At 49.6% G+C, this 16,627-nt stretch overlaps 1 protein-coding gene across 1 annotated transcript in view; it reads left to right on the forward strand.

The window, feature by feature from the left end:
• LOC132381726 (zinc finger protein 721-like) overlaps positions 1 to 16,627 on the forward strand; it is a 43,500-nt gene that overhangs the window by 4,369 nt on the left and 22,504 nt on the right. Inside the window, exon 3 of the mRNA XM_059951299.1 lies at positions 16,209 to 16,446. Within this exon, the coding sequence (XP_059807282.1) occupies positions 16,209 to 16,446 (238 nt within the window). The remainder of the gene's footprint in view (positions 1 to 16,208; positions 16,447 to 16,627) is intronic.

The raw sequence follows: 16,627 nt of genomic DNA on the forward strand, positions 1-16,627 counted from the left end.
CTAAGGAAATGCAAGGGTAAAAACTCGCTGATGGCAGTTGTATACAAACAGTGGTAAAGATATGTATGGGGTGCAGCTTGCAATGGGAGATGGAAGATGCAATGTTACGATGGTCATGGGGAATTTCGATATGCAGGTAGATCGGGAAAATCAGGTTGGTGCTGGATGGCAAGAGGGGGATTTCCACATTGCCGACAAGATGGCTTTTTTGGATCATCTCTTGGTTGAGCCTGCTGGAGGAACAGCTATTCTGGACTGGGTGTTTTGTAATGAACTGGAATTGATGAGAGAGCTTAAGGTAAAAGAACCTTTAGGGGCCAGTGATCATAATATGATAGAATTCACCCTACAATTTGATGAGGAGAAGCTAAAGCCAGTTTTAATGTATTTCAGTAGGGTAAAGGGAATTACAGAGGCATGAGCGAGGAGTTGGACAGAATTGATTCAAATGGAACACTGGCAGGGATGATGACACAGCAACAATGGCTGGAAATTCTGTAAGATGCAGGATATATACATCCCAAAGAGGAAGAAGTATTCTAAAGGCAAGATGACACAGCCATGGCTGACGAGAAGTCAAACCCAAAGAGAGGGGGTATATAATTGAGCAAAAATTAGTGGGATGTTGGAGGATTGGGAAGCTTTTAAAAACCACCAGTAGGCAACTAAAAAGTCAGAAAGGAGGAACAGATGAAATATGAAGATAAGCTAAGTAATAATAAAGAGGCCACCAAAAATTTCTTTGGTTACATAAAGTGAAAAGAGGCAAGAATATATATTGGACTGCTGGAAAATGATGCTGGAGAGGTAGTAATCCGACAATGAAATGACGGATAAACTGAGTGAGTATTTTGGATCAGACTTCACTGGGGAAGACAGCAGCAATATGCCAGAAGTTCAACAGTGTCAGGGGGCAGAAGTGTGTGAAGTTGCCATTACTTGGGAGAAGTTTCTGTGTAAGCTGGAGGGTCTGAAGGTAGGTAAGGCACCTGGACCAGATGGTGTACAGCCCAGGGTTCTGAAGAGATGATGGAGGCTTTGTGATGATCATTCAAGCTTCTTGTATGGTTCTGGAGGACTGGAAGAATTGCTATTTAAGAAGGAAGAAAGGCTGAAGAAGGAAACTATAGGCCAGTTGGCCTGACCTCAATAGTTGGGGAGATGTTGGAGTCGATTATTAAGGATGATATGTCAGGGTACTTGGAAATGCATGATAAAATAGACCGTAGTCAGCACGGTTTTCTCAAGGGAAAATCTTGCCAGACTAATTTGTTGGAATTCTTTGAAGAAATAACGAGCAGGATAGACAAAAGAGAATCAGTTGACGACGTGTACTTGGATTTTCAGAAGGCCTTTGACAAGGTGCCACACATGAGGCTGCTGAACAAGTTAAGAGCCCCTGGTATTACAGGAAAGACACTAGCATGGGTAAAGTGGCTGATTGGCAGGAGGCAGAGAGTGGGAATAAAGGGAGCCTTTTCTGACCGGCTGCCGGTGTTCCACGGGGTTCGTGTTCGGTCTGGTTCGTTTTACATTACATATCAATGACTTGGATGATGGAATTGATGGTTTTGCTGCAAAGTTTGCAGACAATATGACAACAGGTGGAGGGGCAGGTAGTTTGAGGAAGTAGGGAGGCTACAGAAGGATTTGGACCGATTAGGAGAATGGGCAAAGAAATGACAGATGGAATACAGTGTCGGGAAGTGTACGGTCATGCACTTTGGTAGAAGAAACGAAAGGGTTGACGTTTTCTAAATAGAGAGAAAATACAAAACACAGAAGCACAAAGGCACCTGGGAGTTCTTGTGCAGGATTCCCTAAAGGTTAGTCTGTGGTGAGGGAGGGAAATGTGATGTTAACATTCAGTTCAAGAGGACTGGAACATAAAATCAAGGAGGTAATGTTGAGGCTTTATAAAGCCCTGGTGAGGCCTCGCTTGGAGTATTGGGAGCAGCGTTGGGCCCCTCGTCTGAGCACTGACGTGCAGAAACTGGAGAGGGTTCAAAGGAAGTTCGTGGAAGTGATTCTGGCATTCGAAGCCCTGGATTCAGAAGATTGAGGGGTGACCGTGTCAACCTGGAGTTATTAACCTGCTCAGTTGAGGAAAAACACCAGAGACACGAAATTACCTCTGAAACTGTTTTTATTCAGAGAGGAGTTCGCAGCCCCACGCACTTCGGGCGCAAGGTAGCCAACTCCCAATTTGTCGGTTTACAAAGGTCATACTTATACCCAAAAGCAAGGTACTACATTCGCAAATATGGTTACCGATTCAAATCCATCAATTGATTGGCTATTGCATTAGCTAAGCACGCGAAATACTCGGAATAAGCATAGATGCAAGCGTAATATTTGGGATGGGTATGGACGCAAGCAAAACACTCGAAATAGGTATATAGCTCAAAATACTTTGCCAAACGCATTGTCTTGTGGTCGCAGGGTTCCTCTTCGTTGTGGTTGCCACATGCTGCCTGGCATCTTATTTTGGCTACCTCTTCCCTGTCCTCCTACACTTCCCCAATGACGTATCCTCTCCCTGGTCCTGTCTACATATTTTGCTACACTTACCCCTCGCCCACCCCTTCTACACGTACCCCTTACTCTCTTCACATTCTCATTCCCTCCTGTGATCGTGAAATGATCACTCATCAATATGGTGAAAATCCTCTGGTGCAGGTTCAAGGAGTTCGGTGGCCTCGACAGTTGCCCGTACTACCATCAGTGGCTTAGCCAGCAGCAGGTCCCCTAACGAGGCCATCATGCGGTTCAGAACACATTGGACAATGGCGATACAGACAAAAATCCCTATAATAGCCGTCAGCGCGTAAATAGCCCCATTGATCAACCAGTCCTTCCACGCACTTAGTCCCCAGTCCCCCCACCCTGCCCAACCTGTTCCTTCCTTAATGGATCCTAACTGTTCATCTATTTTGTTCATATACCGCGTTATGTTGGCAGTAGCATCGTCTAGCCCCATTATGCATTTGTCCTTTCCAATGGCGCCGAGCCCACCCTCCCTGGCAAGGAGGTAATCAAGTGCATAGCGGTTTTGCATGGAGAGGAGCTGCAGTTGGTTAAGGCTGTCAGTTATGAGTCTTAATGCTCTCCTGGTGGCGTTCCCAAGGCTCATGAGACCACAGGCCGGATAGTTCCGATTGTGGGCCGCCATAGTGGCTCCTGATGCCCCCAAAGAGAAAAAAACCAGCTGCCCCGTATCCGGCCACCTGACCTGCGGTTAGGGTGGTCAGGACTTGGTAATCTGCACAAGATACTTGGGAGACCACTCTCTTGTACCTCCCAGAGGGGCGGGACAGGGGACTCCGTCCCAGGGCAAGGGATCACGGTGGGGGAGGAAGGTGCCATAGGCCACTGAGGAAGGGTATGGGTACTCCAGGAAGTTGGTGGCAATGCTGTTATAGAAGAAAAAAATACCCTGGGAGGGTATACATGGTCTCAGTGCAACCTTTACCCTTTAGGTTTTTGTCGTCGCTCCACTGCCCCACACCGGCAGAGGGGTACACTCATTTGGTACCCCTGCAATAGTCAGCTAGTGGGGATACATGATCATTGACTCGGAGGTGGGTGCGGTTCCCCTCCCCACAAAGGAGTTGCACCCCCTGGTTCAGGGGCTGGCACTTTGTCTCATGGCAGGAGCAAGAGATCCCTAAGGGGCCCTTGGTGGGGTGACACTCCCTTTTCCTACTGGGCTTAGAGAGGCAGGTGATGTCATTCGAGACGTACACGTCTGAACATCCCCACCCTGTTCCGAAGTAGCAGCTCTCATATACTCCGTCACCCTTCGGGGGCTTGGGATTCCTCTCCCACCAGAGATCTTCTTTCATCTGCGGGAGGAGTCAAACTATATGATCTGACCGCTTAATGATGGACGGGAGAAATGGGCCGTCCACGACAGGGGGCGTGGAAGAGTCGTAGGCGAGTTCCACCCTCCTTCCCTCAGGCAATGTTTTGCTGGTGGGGGCACATCGGAAGGGCTGATCGGCACGATCCCAGTGGGGGAAAACGGTAAAGAGCGAGGCGGGGTGGGGATAGCAAAGGGTGGTTGTAGTGCCATACAGTCGCTTGTGCACATTTTGGAAATAAACCCCGAGGAGGATCTTCCAAGGGTGGGGCCTTTGGGGAAACCCCAATCCCTTTTCTGCCTTGAAATGCCCCTCTTCGATCTCTTTAGGGGTTTTGGTTCCTCGTCCAGTTGTCCCTCAACCTTTGCCCTATACCCCCTATCCCTAAAAGAATATAGATAACCAAGAGCATTCTACCTTCCATTGCCAGAGCACGATGTGACACCACAAGGAAAAAGGAATTTAAACACACAACAGTTCAATCAAGTCCGTTTATCAGTCCTTCATTTATCTGTGGTTTTTAGCGGGTCTGAGGTCCAGCGCTTGCGGTCGCTCAGAAGAATCCAACATTCTTGTCCCTTCACCTTGACAGCAGAGGGGGTCTGCAAGAGGACCTGGTACGGTCCTTTCCACCGGGGTCCCAGCTTGGGTCGATCCCAGTTCCTTATTAACACCCAATCTCCTGTTCTGCTCCCTGCCGCTCGCCTTCTCTGTCAGGAACAGGTCTTGAGGCTTCCTTCACCTGAGTGTGTGGGGACTTAAGAGACAGAGTTAAATGCTTGAGGTAACACTGCAGTTCCTCGCCCATCATTTGTAGATCTACTTGTATTGGCAGGGGGGTTGTGCCCCATGGGGTTCTGTTTGGGCGTCTGTAAACTATTTCAGCAGCAGTTAGCCCGGTACCGGTTTGAGGTGTAATGCACATGTGATACAGTGCCAGGGGAAGGACTTTAAGCCAATTTAGTCCTGTTTCAAGGTCAATTTAGTTAGTTTATCCTTCAGGGTGCCGTTTGCACGTTCCACGATTCCTGCGGCTCGGGGGTGGTGGGCACAGTGGAATTGTTGTTCAATCTTTAGTATTTCGCAGAGTTCTTTGTTTACTTTCCCAATGGAGTGCGGGCCGTTATCAGATGAGAGTCTTTGTGGTATACAGAAACGAGGAATAACTTCTTTCAGCAGTATCCGCACTACCGTGGAAGCCTTGTTGTTCGTTGTGGGGAAGGCTTCAATCCATTTGCTGAAGATGTCAATTATAACTAAACAGTACTTATAACAATTCACCTGAGGTAACTTGATAAAGTCCATTTGTAAAGTGTCAAACGGTCCTGCTGGGGTTGGGGTGCACCCTTTATCACATCTAATAGATTTACCCGGGTTTACTTTTTGGCAAGTTAAGCAACCCCTGGGGGACCACCATGATTTTAATAACAACATACACATTCCCTCCTTGCCGAGGTGGGTGTCAGAGTGGAGGCGGTCGACCGGGACAGGCAGGAGAGTATCAGGAATACAAGTCTGACCTTCTGGGGTCTGCCAGAGGCCTGTCGCGTTATTAATAATACAACCATGTTCCTTCCAAACATCAAAGTCTGTCGCGGGGCGTCCCCCTGTAATCGCGTGATGTCGGATATGCCTGGGCTATCAACCAGCTGCCTGGCAGGCAGAAGGTGTGGGGCCGAATCCACAGTTATTGTTTTAGAGGAGGAGGCTTGCTTGGCTGCCAGGTCTGCCCTGGCATTGCCTTTACTAACGGGAGAGTCATCGGATAAGTGGGCGGCACATTTTATAATAGCAAGCTTACCGGGGAGCTGGATGGCTTGGAGCAAATTGTCAATGTAGGGGCCGTTGGCACTGCTTTTGCCAGCCGACGTTTGGAAGCCCCGCCGCGCCCATGGCGTACCAACATCGTCAGCGACCCCAAAAGCATAGCGTGAATCTGTGTAAATGTTGGCTGTCTGACCCGAGGCGAGGGTGCAAGCGCGAGTGAGGGCGAAAGCTCAGCCTGTTGGGCCGAGGCCGGTGGGTGGAAGGCTGCCGCCTCCAAGGTGGTGTGTGGGGTCACAGTGGCATAACCCGATTGCCGGACACCGTCCGGGGAGACAGAGGACGAGCCGTCCACAAAAAGTATCAGGTCCGGGTTGTCTAACTCAATGTCCTGGAGGTCCGGCCGTGGGGAAGTGAGGGTGGTTTTGGTCTACGCAGGAGCTGGGAGGCACGGGTAGAAGGTCGTGTGGGTGATCCACAAAGGTGGCAGGGTTAAGTGTGGTACAATAAGCGAACGTCAGCAACGGATTATGGAGAAGAGCAATCTCATAGCGGCTGAGTCTCGCCTGAGTGAGATGCTGAGTTTGGTGCGTGGTTAGGAGGGCGGTTACTGCATGGGAAGAGTAGACCGTCACCGGTTGATGTAGTTGGATGCTGCGGTGACCATAAGGTAAACGGCAGGAAGAATTTGAGTGCACGGGGGGGTATCCCTGGGCTACTGGGTCCAGCAGCGCTGAATAATAGGCAACCGGACGCCGCTGGTCCCCATGTGTCTGGGTGAGAATAGCTGTTGCACATGAATCGACTATGGAAACGTAGAGCTGAAAAGCCCTGTCATACAGTGGCTGACCCAGTGCAGGTGGGGCAGAAAGGGAGGCCTTAAGAGAGTTAAAAGTGGCCGATTGGTGCTCGTCCATTGTCAAGGGAGGGGGGGGGCCTTTGGAGAGGTTAAAGGGGTGAGCAGCTTAGTCAGGCATGCAGCGTTAGGGATCCACTGCCTGCAAAAGTTCACTAGCCCAAGGAATTTACACATTTGCTTCGGAGTCTGTGGAGGGGGTGTCAGGGTTATGGGTCGAGTTCTGTCAGCCGTAAGTGCCCGAACTGTGGCACCTAAAAACTTCACCTGTGTCTGAGTTTGTTTCACCTTTGTCGGAGGAATCACGTATGTAGGGCATGGAGGAGATGGTTTGTGTCCTCCTCACAGGCGTGCTGAGTGTCGCTAGCCAAAAGCAGGTCATCAACGTACTGGACGAGCGCTGAGTTTTTGGGGAAGCTGAGGTCCTTCAGTTGGCCACAAAGGGTCTGTGGGAAAACAGTGGGGGAGTCCCTGAAACCCTGGGGCAGTCGGGTCCAGGTGTATTGGCGACCCTGGAAGGTGAAGGTGAATAAGCGTGAATCCTCAAGTAGGGGTGTGGAGAAGAAGACGTGTTGTAAATCTATAATGGTGAACCATCATGCAGTGGCGGGTATCTGGCCCAGAATGTTTGCGGGGTTGTGGACAGCGAGCGGCATGCAGGGGAGGGATTATGTCATTAATTGCCCATAAATCCTGCACCAGGCGCCACTCGGGGCATCCGGGCTTTGGCACTGCTAAGATCGGGGTATTACAGGGGACCAGGACACCCTGTTCTAAGAAGGAGGTAATAAGTGGGTGGACACCCTGAACGGCTTCCGCTTTGAGAGGGTACTGCGGGATCTGGGGCAATCGTGAGTTGGGCTTTACCTGTATCTGGATGGGAGCTACCGGGGTAAGGCCTACGTCGGTCTTGGAGGTTGCCCAAATCTCAGTGGGGGGTTCGCAGCAGGGGTCAGTCGGAGGCTGATGGTGGTGCAGGAGGTGTCACATTGCTTATCGAAGAAAAGAATACCACCACTGTCCACTTCCTGCCGGTTTCCTGTCAGGGAAGGGTCTGCCTGCTGCAGCACCCTAAAGATGGCAGGGCCCAATTTCTTAGCTGCATGACCCTCGTTTACGTGGAGGGTTATATGAGGGCTTATTCCAGGGGACTGCTGCCACAGGAAGTCGGGGACATGGGCGGCTAGGGCTATGCCTGCCTCCATAGTCACAATGGCAAAGACCCAAGAGTGGGGCGAATAAGGCTGCCAAGACCTCTGAGCGTCCCGAAGGGTCGTACGCAAGGGTCACACAAGTGTATGGGGGCTCGAGGGTGACTGGCGAGCAGGAGGGGAGGTGGGCGAGGTCCAATGCCCACCATTGCAGGGGGAACGTGAAGCCAGAACACCCAATGGGTAGGAGGTTCGGTCAGGGTGAGACCATCACTGGTGCAGGTGACGGTGAGATGGAAACGACAGAGTACGTCCCTTCCTGCCAGGTTGATGCCCAAATTGGGGGTCACCGCAAATCTGGTAAGGGACTCATGGTTATCGCGAGTGGGGAGTTCTTCGGTCATCTGGAACTCCTGCACTGGAGCTGACAATCCCGAAAAGGGAAGTCGGGAGTCCATGGGGGCGGGAATCATGGGTAAAGGGCACAGGGGGGCGGAAGGCTCCGAGATACAGGCGGGGCGGGATTTGCAGCCCTCACTAACAAAGGGACCTCCTCCTCCTCCTCCTCCGAGTCCTCATTGGGTCAAATAGGGTCTGTGGCCCAGTCATATCCGGTGCCGGCCTTTTATCACCAAATTGTACATTATGATCATCAATCCTACGCTTCTCATCAAGGATTTCACACAAGGCCTTCAGTACCGGCCAGCCCCTGGGTTTTCCATTACTATAGTTGATGGGTATCTTTCCATTTCTTCCATTCACCTCCCAGGAGGTCTGGCCGGAGCGCTCATTAAGTCTGCTGGCCACGGTATACCAACGCGTAATTAGATCTTTCCATTTCTGTGAGACATTCTGTCACCACACCTGTCCCTCTGCTCTCTTACACTTCTCAAGATCACAGGTTCCCCCTAATGGCCAAAGTTCATTCCCCAACTTCTTATTCATCCGCATGCTCAATCTCCGTAAATCTGTCTCGTTTTCCGGGAATTCTTTACACATTTTCCATAATGGTGTATTTGGTCCTGATTTATCTAGAGTCTGGCCCATTTTGGTAACTTACTCTCGCATCCACTTCAGTGTCCTGACCTTCGCCTGGCAGATTTCTGCTCTTAACCACCAGTCTAAGGCAGGATGTGGTTTCAGTTAGATGTTGGAACCAGACCTTAGTCAAATTAAATTGTATTGCTCCGGAGCTTCCAACCCCAAAGCCCACGCAGGACCTTTAACCCCACTTCCTACACCAGGGGCCTCGAACCCCAACTTCTTAAACCGGGGACTCAAACCCCAAACTCTATGCAGGGCCTCTAACCCCACTTCCTATACCACACTCTATGCAGGGCCTCGAACTCCAACTTCTTAAACCGGGGACTCGAACACCAAACTCCTGCTCAGTTGAGGAAAGAACCCCAGAGACTCGAAATTGCCGATGAAACGGTTTTTATTCAGAGAGGAGTTCGCAGCCCCACGCACTTCGGCCGTAAGTTAGCCAACTCCCAATTTGTCGGTTCACAGAGGTCATACTTATACCCAAAAGCGGGCTACTACATTCACAAATATGGTTACCGATTCAAATCCATCAATTGATTGGCTATTGCATAGCGAAGCACGGGAAATTCTCGGAATAAGCATAGACGCAAGCGTAATACTCGGAATGGGTATGGACGCAAGCAAAACACTCGAAATAGGTATATAGCTCAAAATACTTTGCCGAACACGTTGTCTTGTGGTCGCAAGGTTCCTCTTCGTTGTGGTTGCCACATGCTGCCTGGCATCTTATTTTAGCTACCTCTTCCCTGTCCTCCTGCACTTCACCATTGATGTATCCTCTCCCTGGTCCTGTCTACATATTTTGCTACATTTACCCCTTGCCCACCCCTTCTACACGTACCCCTTACCCTCTTCACATTCTCAATCGAATTGAAACCTATTGAATATTGCAAAGACTCGATAGTGGATTTAGAGAGGATGTTTCCTAGGGTTGGAGAGTCTAAAACCAGAGGACGCAGCCTCAGATTGGAGGGGTGTCCTTTTGGAACGGAATTTCTTTACCCAGCGGGTGGTGAATTCGTTGCCACAGGCAGCTGAGGTGGCTGGGTCGTTGGGGGTATTTAAGGTTGAGGTTGGTAGATTCATGATTAGTCAAGGCATGAAGGGATAAGGGGATTGGGGCTGAGAGGAAAGGTAGATCAGCCATGATGGAATGGACTTGATGGGCCAAATGGTCTAACTCTGCTCCTATATCAGATGGTCTGTTATAAAAATTGGAACAGAATTAGCGGAGAGCAAGTTAAATACTGGCAACGTATATGGAATGCAGTTCCCAACCCAATCCATCAGCTGTGGTCAGACATGGTGAATATCCCTTCACATGGACCACTGACACACTCCTGGGTCTCTCTCCCCTTCCCCCTTCGCTTCTCCTCCCCTGAGCTCTTCATGTGCTCATCGCCTGCCTCGGGTTCTCCCTTCCCTTTGCTCTCTGGTCCACTGGTTGGGTTCCTCCTTCCCCAGTCCTTTACATCTTCCAATTATTGTGCCCCAGCCTCTGTGGAAACCATCGCCCACCCATTCACCCCTTACCCCTCACCTTCCAGTGTGAGGACCCCCCAACCATGCCACTTCATTATGGCTTCTTTTCTAGTCCTGTGGAAACTTCTTGGCTCGAAACGTTGACTGTTTATTTCCCTCCCTGGATGCTGCCCGACCTGCTGCGTTCCTGTGTGTGTGTTTAAGTCTTGAACGTCTGCATTCTCTCGTGTTTACAATTCCATGCCAGGTCACCCCACTCGGCCTCCAGGGAAAAGGGCCCCAGATTGTCCAAACTCTTTCTGATGCTGATGCTGAGCCCCCCCCCCCCCCCCCCAGTAAATCTCCCTGCACCCTCTCCAGCTTAATCTTGCTCTTGTTGTGAGGTTGGAACTCCGAGTGCAGCTTTGTAAAACTAAAGGGGGGGTGTGGAGCAAAACAAAACCTAAATTTGTGTGATGCACACTTTTCTGGCACAGTTGTTGGTGGTTGGTTCTATAAGCGGATGACTGAAAGGAAGTCGTGGTTTCTCAAGCTGGTGCTGTGTGCCTTCAGGCTTCTGTACCCACTACCCCAGGGGAGTTGGGAAAACATGGCATGGAGCCCTTGGTGGGCGATGAGGCCTCGTTTAGACGAGAAAGATGCATCTAAACGTTTTAGACTGAGGCAGCGCCAGGGAGGGAAAACAAATGTAAGAACAGTGACTGGTTCAGGAGTCAGGACCTGAATCAGGTGACTGATCCCAGCTTCAGACAGGCTGTATGACAAGAATTTGATTACATGTGGCGGGATTACAGACATTGCCATCACTTAAAATGAAGACAAATTGTGTCAAGGGGGAATAGGCTGAGTTGTCCAGGTGCCCTGATTGGTGAAGGTGGCTGTCAATCAGGAGCCACATGCCGGGAGTTAACATCAGAAGTAGGAGCAGGAGTAAACCATTCGGCCCATCGAGCCTGTTCTGCCATTCAATAAGATCGTGGCTGATCTGGCCATGGACTCATCTCCACCTACCCACCTTTTCCCCATAACCCTTAATTACCCTACTATGCAAAAATCTATCTAGCTTGTCTTAAATATACTTACTGAGGTAGCCTGTACTGCTTCATTGGGCAGAGAATTCCACAGATTCACCACTCTCTGGGAAAAGCAGTTCCTCCTCATCTCCGTCCTAAATCTACTCCCCTAAATCTTGAAGCTATATCCCCTAGTTCTAGTCTCAGCTACCAGTACAACTTTCCTGCCTCTATCTGATCTATCCCTTTCATAAGTTTATATGTGTCTATAAGATTTCCTCTCATTCTCTGAATTCCAGCGAGTACAGTCCCAGGCGACTCCATCTCTCCTCATAGGTTAACCCCTTCATCTCTGGAATCAACCTGGTGAATCTCCTCTGCACCGTCTCCAAAGCCAGTATATCGTTCCCCAAGTAAGGAGACCGGAACTGCACACAGTACTCCAGGTGCGGCCTCACCAGTACCCTGTATAGTTGCAGCATGAGCTCCCTGCTCTTAAATTCAATCCCTCTAGCAATGAAGGCCAACATTCCCTTTGCCTTCTTGATAGCCTGCTGCACCTGCAAACCAACCTTTTGTGATTCACACACAAGCACTCCCAAGCACAGCATGCTGCCATCTTTTACCTTTCAAATAATGATCTGCTCTTCCATGTTCCCTTCCAAAGTGGATGATCTCACATTTACCAACATTCTGACAGACCTTTGCCCACTCACCTAAACAGTCTATATCGCTCTGCAGACTCTCCGTATCTTCTGCACAATTTGCTTTTCCATTCAATTTAGTGTCATCAGCAAACTTAGATCCACTACACTCAGTCCCTTCTTCCAGATCATAATGTATATCGTGAACAGTTGTCGGCCGAGCACCGACCCATATGGCACTCCGCTCACCACTGATTGCCAACCAGAGTAACACCCATGTATCCCAACTCTCTGCTTTCTGTTGGGTAACCAATTCTCTATCCATGCTAATACATCACTCTAACATCCTTATCTTATGTTAAGTCTTTTATGTGACACCTTATTGAATGCCTTATGTAAATAACATCTATCTATTCCCCTCTATCCACTGTGCTCGTTATACCCTCAAAGAACTCCAGTAAGTTTGTCAAACAGGACCTGCCTTTGCTGAATCCATGCTGTGTCTGCCTGATGGATCCATTTCCTTCCAGATGCCTCACTGTTTCTTCTTTAATAACAGCTTCAAGCATTTTCCCAACTACAGATGTTAAGCTGACTGGCCTATAGTTGCCTGCCTTTTGCCTACATCCATTTTTTAAACAGCGGTGTGACATTCGCCATCTTCCAATCCGCCGGGACCTGCTCAGAGACCAGAGAATTTCAGTAAATCATCACCAAAGCCTCTATTAGAACTTCTGCCACTTCTCTCAGTATCCTGGGATGCGTTCCATCAGGACAAGGGGACTTATTTATCTTCAGGCCCACAAGTTTGCTCAGCACTACCTCATTAGTGATAGCTATTGTATCGAGGTCCTCACCTCCTATCGCAAACATAACATCTCTCTTTGGCATGTTAGATGTGTCCTCCACCGTGAAGACCAACACAAAATTGTCATTCAAAGCCTCGGCCATTTCCTCATTACCCAATATCAGTTCCCCTTTCTCGTCCTCCAAGGGACATACATTCACTTTAGCCATATGCCAATTTGCACCTGGCTCGGGTAGTAATGCAGAGGTTACCACCTTTTTGGTTCTGCTCTTTAATTTAATCCCTAGCTGCTCAAATTCCCACAGCAGAACTTCTTTCCTCGTTCTACCTGTGTCGTTGATGCCCACATGGACCACGATACTGTATCTTTCCTCTCCCACTGCAAGCTCCTCTGCAGGTCAGATAAGATGTCCCGAACTCAGCCACCAGGCAGGCAACACAGCCCATGGGATGGTCTATCCTCGTGACAGAGAACTCTGTCTATTCCCCTGACTATATTATCCCCAATTACCACCACATTTCTCTTCTCTCTCCCTCTTGAATGGCTCCCTGAACTACCGTGCCACAGTCAGGTTGCTCATCCTTCCTACAGCCCCCACTCTCATTCACACAGGGAGCAGGAATCTCAGACCTGTTGGACAAGCTCAAGGGCTGAGGTCCCTCCAGCACTGTCTCTTGGATCCCACTACCCGCCTCACTCATAGTCACACCCTCCTGTCCCTGACCACAGACTGAATTTGAAGCAGCTAATTTAACAGGTGTGACTACCTCCTGAAATACAGAATCCAGGTAACTCTCCCCCTCCCTGAGGGGCTGCAGTGTGTGAAACTCAGATTCCAGGTCATAAGTGAATACTTTGCTTCAGTATTGACAAGTGAAAAGGATCTTGATCAGTCCAAGAGGCTCTTAAATACCCCTAATGTTTTAGCCTCCACCACCATTCCTGGCAAGTCATTCCAGGCACTCACAACCCTCTGTGTAAAAAAACTTACCCCTGATGTCTCCCCTAAACTTCCCTCCTTTAACTTTGTACATATGCCCTCTGGTGTTTGTTCTTGGTGCCCTGGGAAACAGGTACTGACTATCCACCCTATCTATGCCTCTCATAATCTTGTAGACCTCTATCAAGTCCCCTCTCATTCTTCTACGCTCCAAAGAGAAAAGTCCCAGCTCTGCTAACCTTGCTTCATGTGACTTGTTCTCCAAACCAGGCAACATCCTGGTAAATCTCCTCTGCACCCTCTCCATAGCTTCCACATCCTTCCTATAATGAGGTGACCAGAATTGAACACAATTCTAAGTGCGGTCTCACCAGAGATCTGTGGAGTTGCAACATGACCTCTCTACTCTTGAACTCAATCCCCCTGTTAATGAAGCCTAGCATCCCATAGGCCTGCTTAACTACCCTATGAACCTGTGCAGTGACCTTGAGGGATGTATGGATTTGAACCCCAAGGTCCCTTTGTTCATCCACACTCTTAAGTAACCGACCATTAATCCTGTCCTCAGTCTTCTGGTTTGTCCTTCCAAAATGCATCACCTCACACTTGTCCAGATTGAACTCATTGTCCAGCACACAGGCCTGTTCTATTTCAATCTCACCCTGATGGAGAGGGTGCAGAGGAGATTTACCAGGACGTTGCCTGGTTTGGAGAACAAGTCATATGAAGCAAGGTTAGCAGAGCTGGGACTTTTCTCTTTGGAGCATAGAAGGATGAGACAGGACTTGATAGAGGTCTACAAGATTATGAGAGGCACAGATAGGGTGGATAGTCAGTACCTGTTTCCCAGGGCACCAATAGCAAACACCAGAGGGCATATGTACAAAGTTAATGGAGGGAAGTTTAGGGGAGACATTAGGGGTAAGTTTTTTACACAGAGGGTTGTGAGTGCCTGGAATGACTTGCCAGGGATGGTGGTGGAGGCTAAAACATTAGGGGTATTTAAGAGCCTCTTGGACAGGCACATGGATGAAAGAAAAATAGAGGGTTATGGGGTAGTGTGGGTTTAGTACCTTTTTTTTAAGGAATATGTGGGTTGGCACAACATGGAGGGCTGTGCTGTAGTACTCTAGTGTCTAGTGTCATCAGCTTTGAGCCTGAGTTCCTCGAGCAGCCAACACTTGCTGCAGATGTGGTCACCAGGACCCACAATGGGGTCCACCAGCTCCCTCCCACATCATGGAGCATCATCCCTGCTTTATTTAACAAGCTGTAATTTAGTGACTCTTTATTCAGCCACCACAAAAGCCTTACTTGCTTCCTACCTGTGCCTCCTCACCACTCCTGCGCTGGTCCACTCACACAATGGCCGCTCCGCTTCAGCTCTGCTTTGCTTTTGTTTGCTCCTGCTGAGGAGCCGCGGATCAGTTGGCCCGCCGCTGTGGAAGCGTGAGAATTCCTTCCTGACGTCTGACGGCCGCGGCACCTGTCTCCTGATTACGCCCCAAAAGTCTAGCCAGAGTTTCTCCCCACCCACCCTCCAAATATCCCCATTGGCGACCCCCACCCCGCCGTTGTCCGGGAGCCAACGGCCAAGTGGCGTCCATCCTGCAGGTGGTTCAGAGTGGAGCTGGGGCCGGGACGTCCGAGCATGCGCAGCTTTCGATGGGTTCTACGTCACGTGGTCTAGAGGACGTCGGCTGATCAAATAAACCTGTTTCACAGACGAGAGAAAATTAGCAGATGTCTGAAATCCGACCAGCAAGTTGCTGGAGGAACTCGGCAGGCCAGGCTGCAAAAAACCTGGTTTCTGCTGATCAGTGTTGTGGGGTATTCTGCAGGAGCAGAATTCCCAGGACTGCGTCTGGATCTCTGCCAAATATTCTTGATGCAAGTGTTCTTGAATACAGCACCTATATTTACTCCTTGTCCCCTTTAGTATTCCAGCTTGATATGCCTCTGAGAAGCAGACAAAAGTTAAATTCGCTGGGATGGGAAAGAGTTAATTGGGTTTGGAGCTGGGGACCATTTAAAAAGTGAAATTTGATGCGAACCTCGACACTCTGGTACAGGTTTTGATTCATAACAGACTTTTCCATTGAAATACTTTTTTAAAAAACTTGTAGGTGGCAAATCATCCAGACAGGTAATGCCATACGTAGTGGTAAAATAGAATTGTGTGTTACAATTACAGAGGAAGGCTATAACATTTATCACTATGAATGTGCGCACATGTTAAAAAATGAATTCTGCAAAGTGAAGCTGCTTTCAAACGTTTCTAAGATGAAAAGTTTCTGAACATCATAAACAATTACTATGAAGAGCAGTAAAGAGTTAAATCAAATCAATACTTGGTGTGACCAACCTTTGCCTTTTAAAACCGCATCAATTCTCTGAGGTACACTGTTGTGCAGTTTTATGAGAAGATTGGCCGGTAGGTTGTTCCAAGCATCTGGGGGAACTTGCCACATTTACTCTGCAGACTTTGGCTGTCTCACTTGCTTCTGTCTCCCCAGGTAATCCCAGACAGCCTGAATGATGTTGAGATCAGGGCTCTGTGGAGGCCATGCTGTATAAAAGATCTAGTTTACCTCAGAATTTTGCACAGTACTGTAGAAGTCTTCTGTTTGTCCTTTCAGATCTCAGGCGCCCTGCTGGGAAAGACTCCCTTCACATCAGCGTCACAGAGCGTAAACAGTGTGACGGGATAGTTGCATCGAGGTCTTGCGGAATGAGTCCAGAGCGCCGGTATCTGACCGACGATGTCCCCCGCCTGACGGGAGGAAAGCCCGACGATGCCTTTGCCTCCGAGGGCAGCAGGTGCGTGCGGAGGGACAGACCCCGCCCAGGACGGCCCGTTGCCCGGCAGGCCATGCAGTAAGTCCTTCACCCCCCTCTCACACCTGCGGGTACGGTGGGCAGAAGCCCTTTGCCTCCCCTCTGGGTGGGAAGAGCCTCACCCGGTCGTCGTGGCTCCAGAGACACGAGTGAGGGGGAGAGGTAGGACCCGGGGCCCGAGTGTGGCGAGGTCTTCGCGACGAGGAACCGTGTTTCGCCC

The sequence above is a fragment of the Hypanus sabinus genome, chromosome 26 (genome assembly GCF_030144855.1).
Source record: "Hypanus sabinus isolate sHypSab1 chromosome 26, sHypSab1.hap1, whole genome shotgun sequence".
NCBI classification, from domain to species: domain Eukaryota; kingdom Metazoa; phylum Chordata; class Chondrichthyes; order Myliobatiformes; family Dasyatidae; genus Hypanus; species Hypanus sabinus.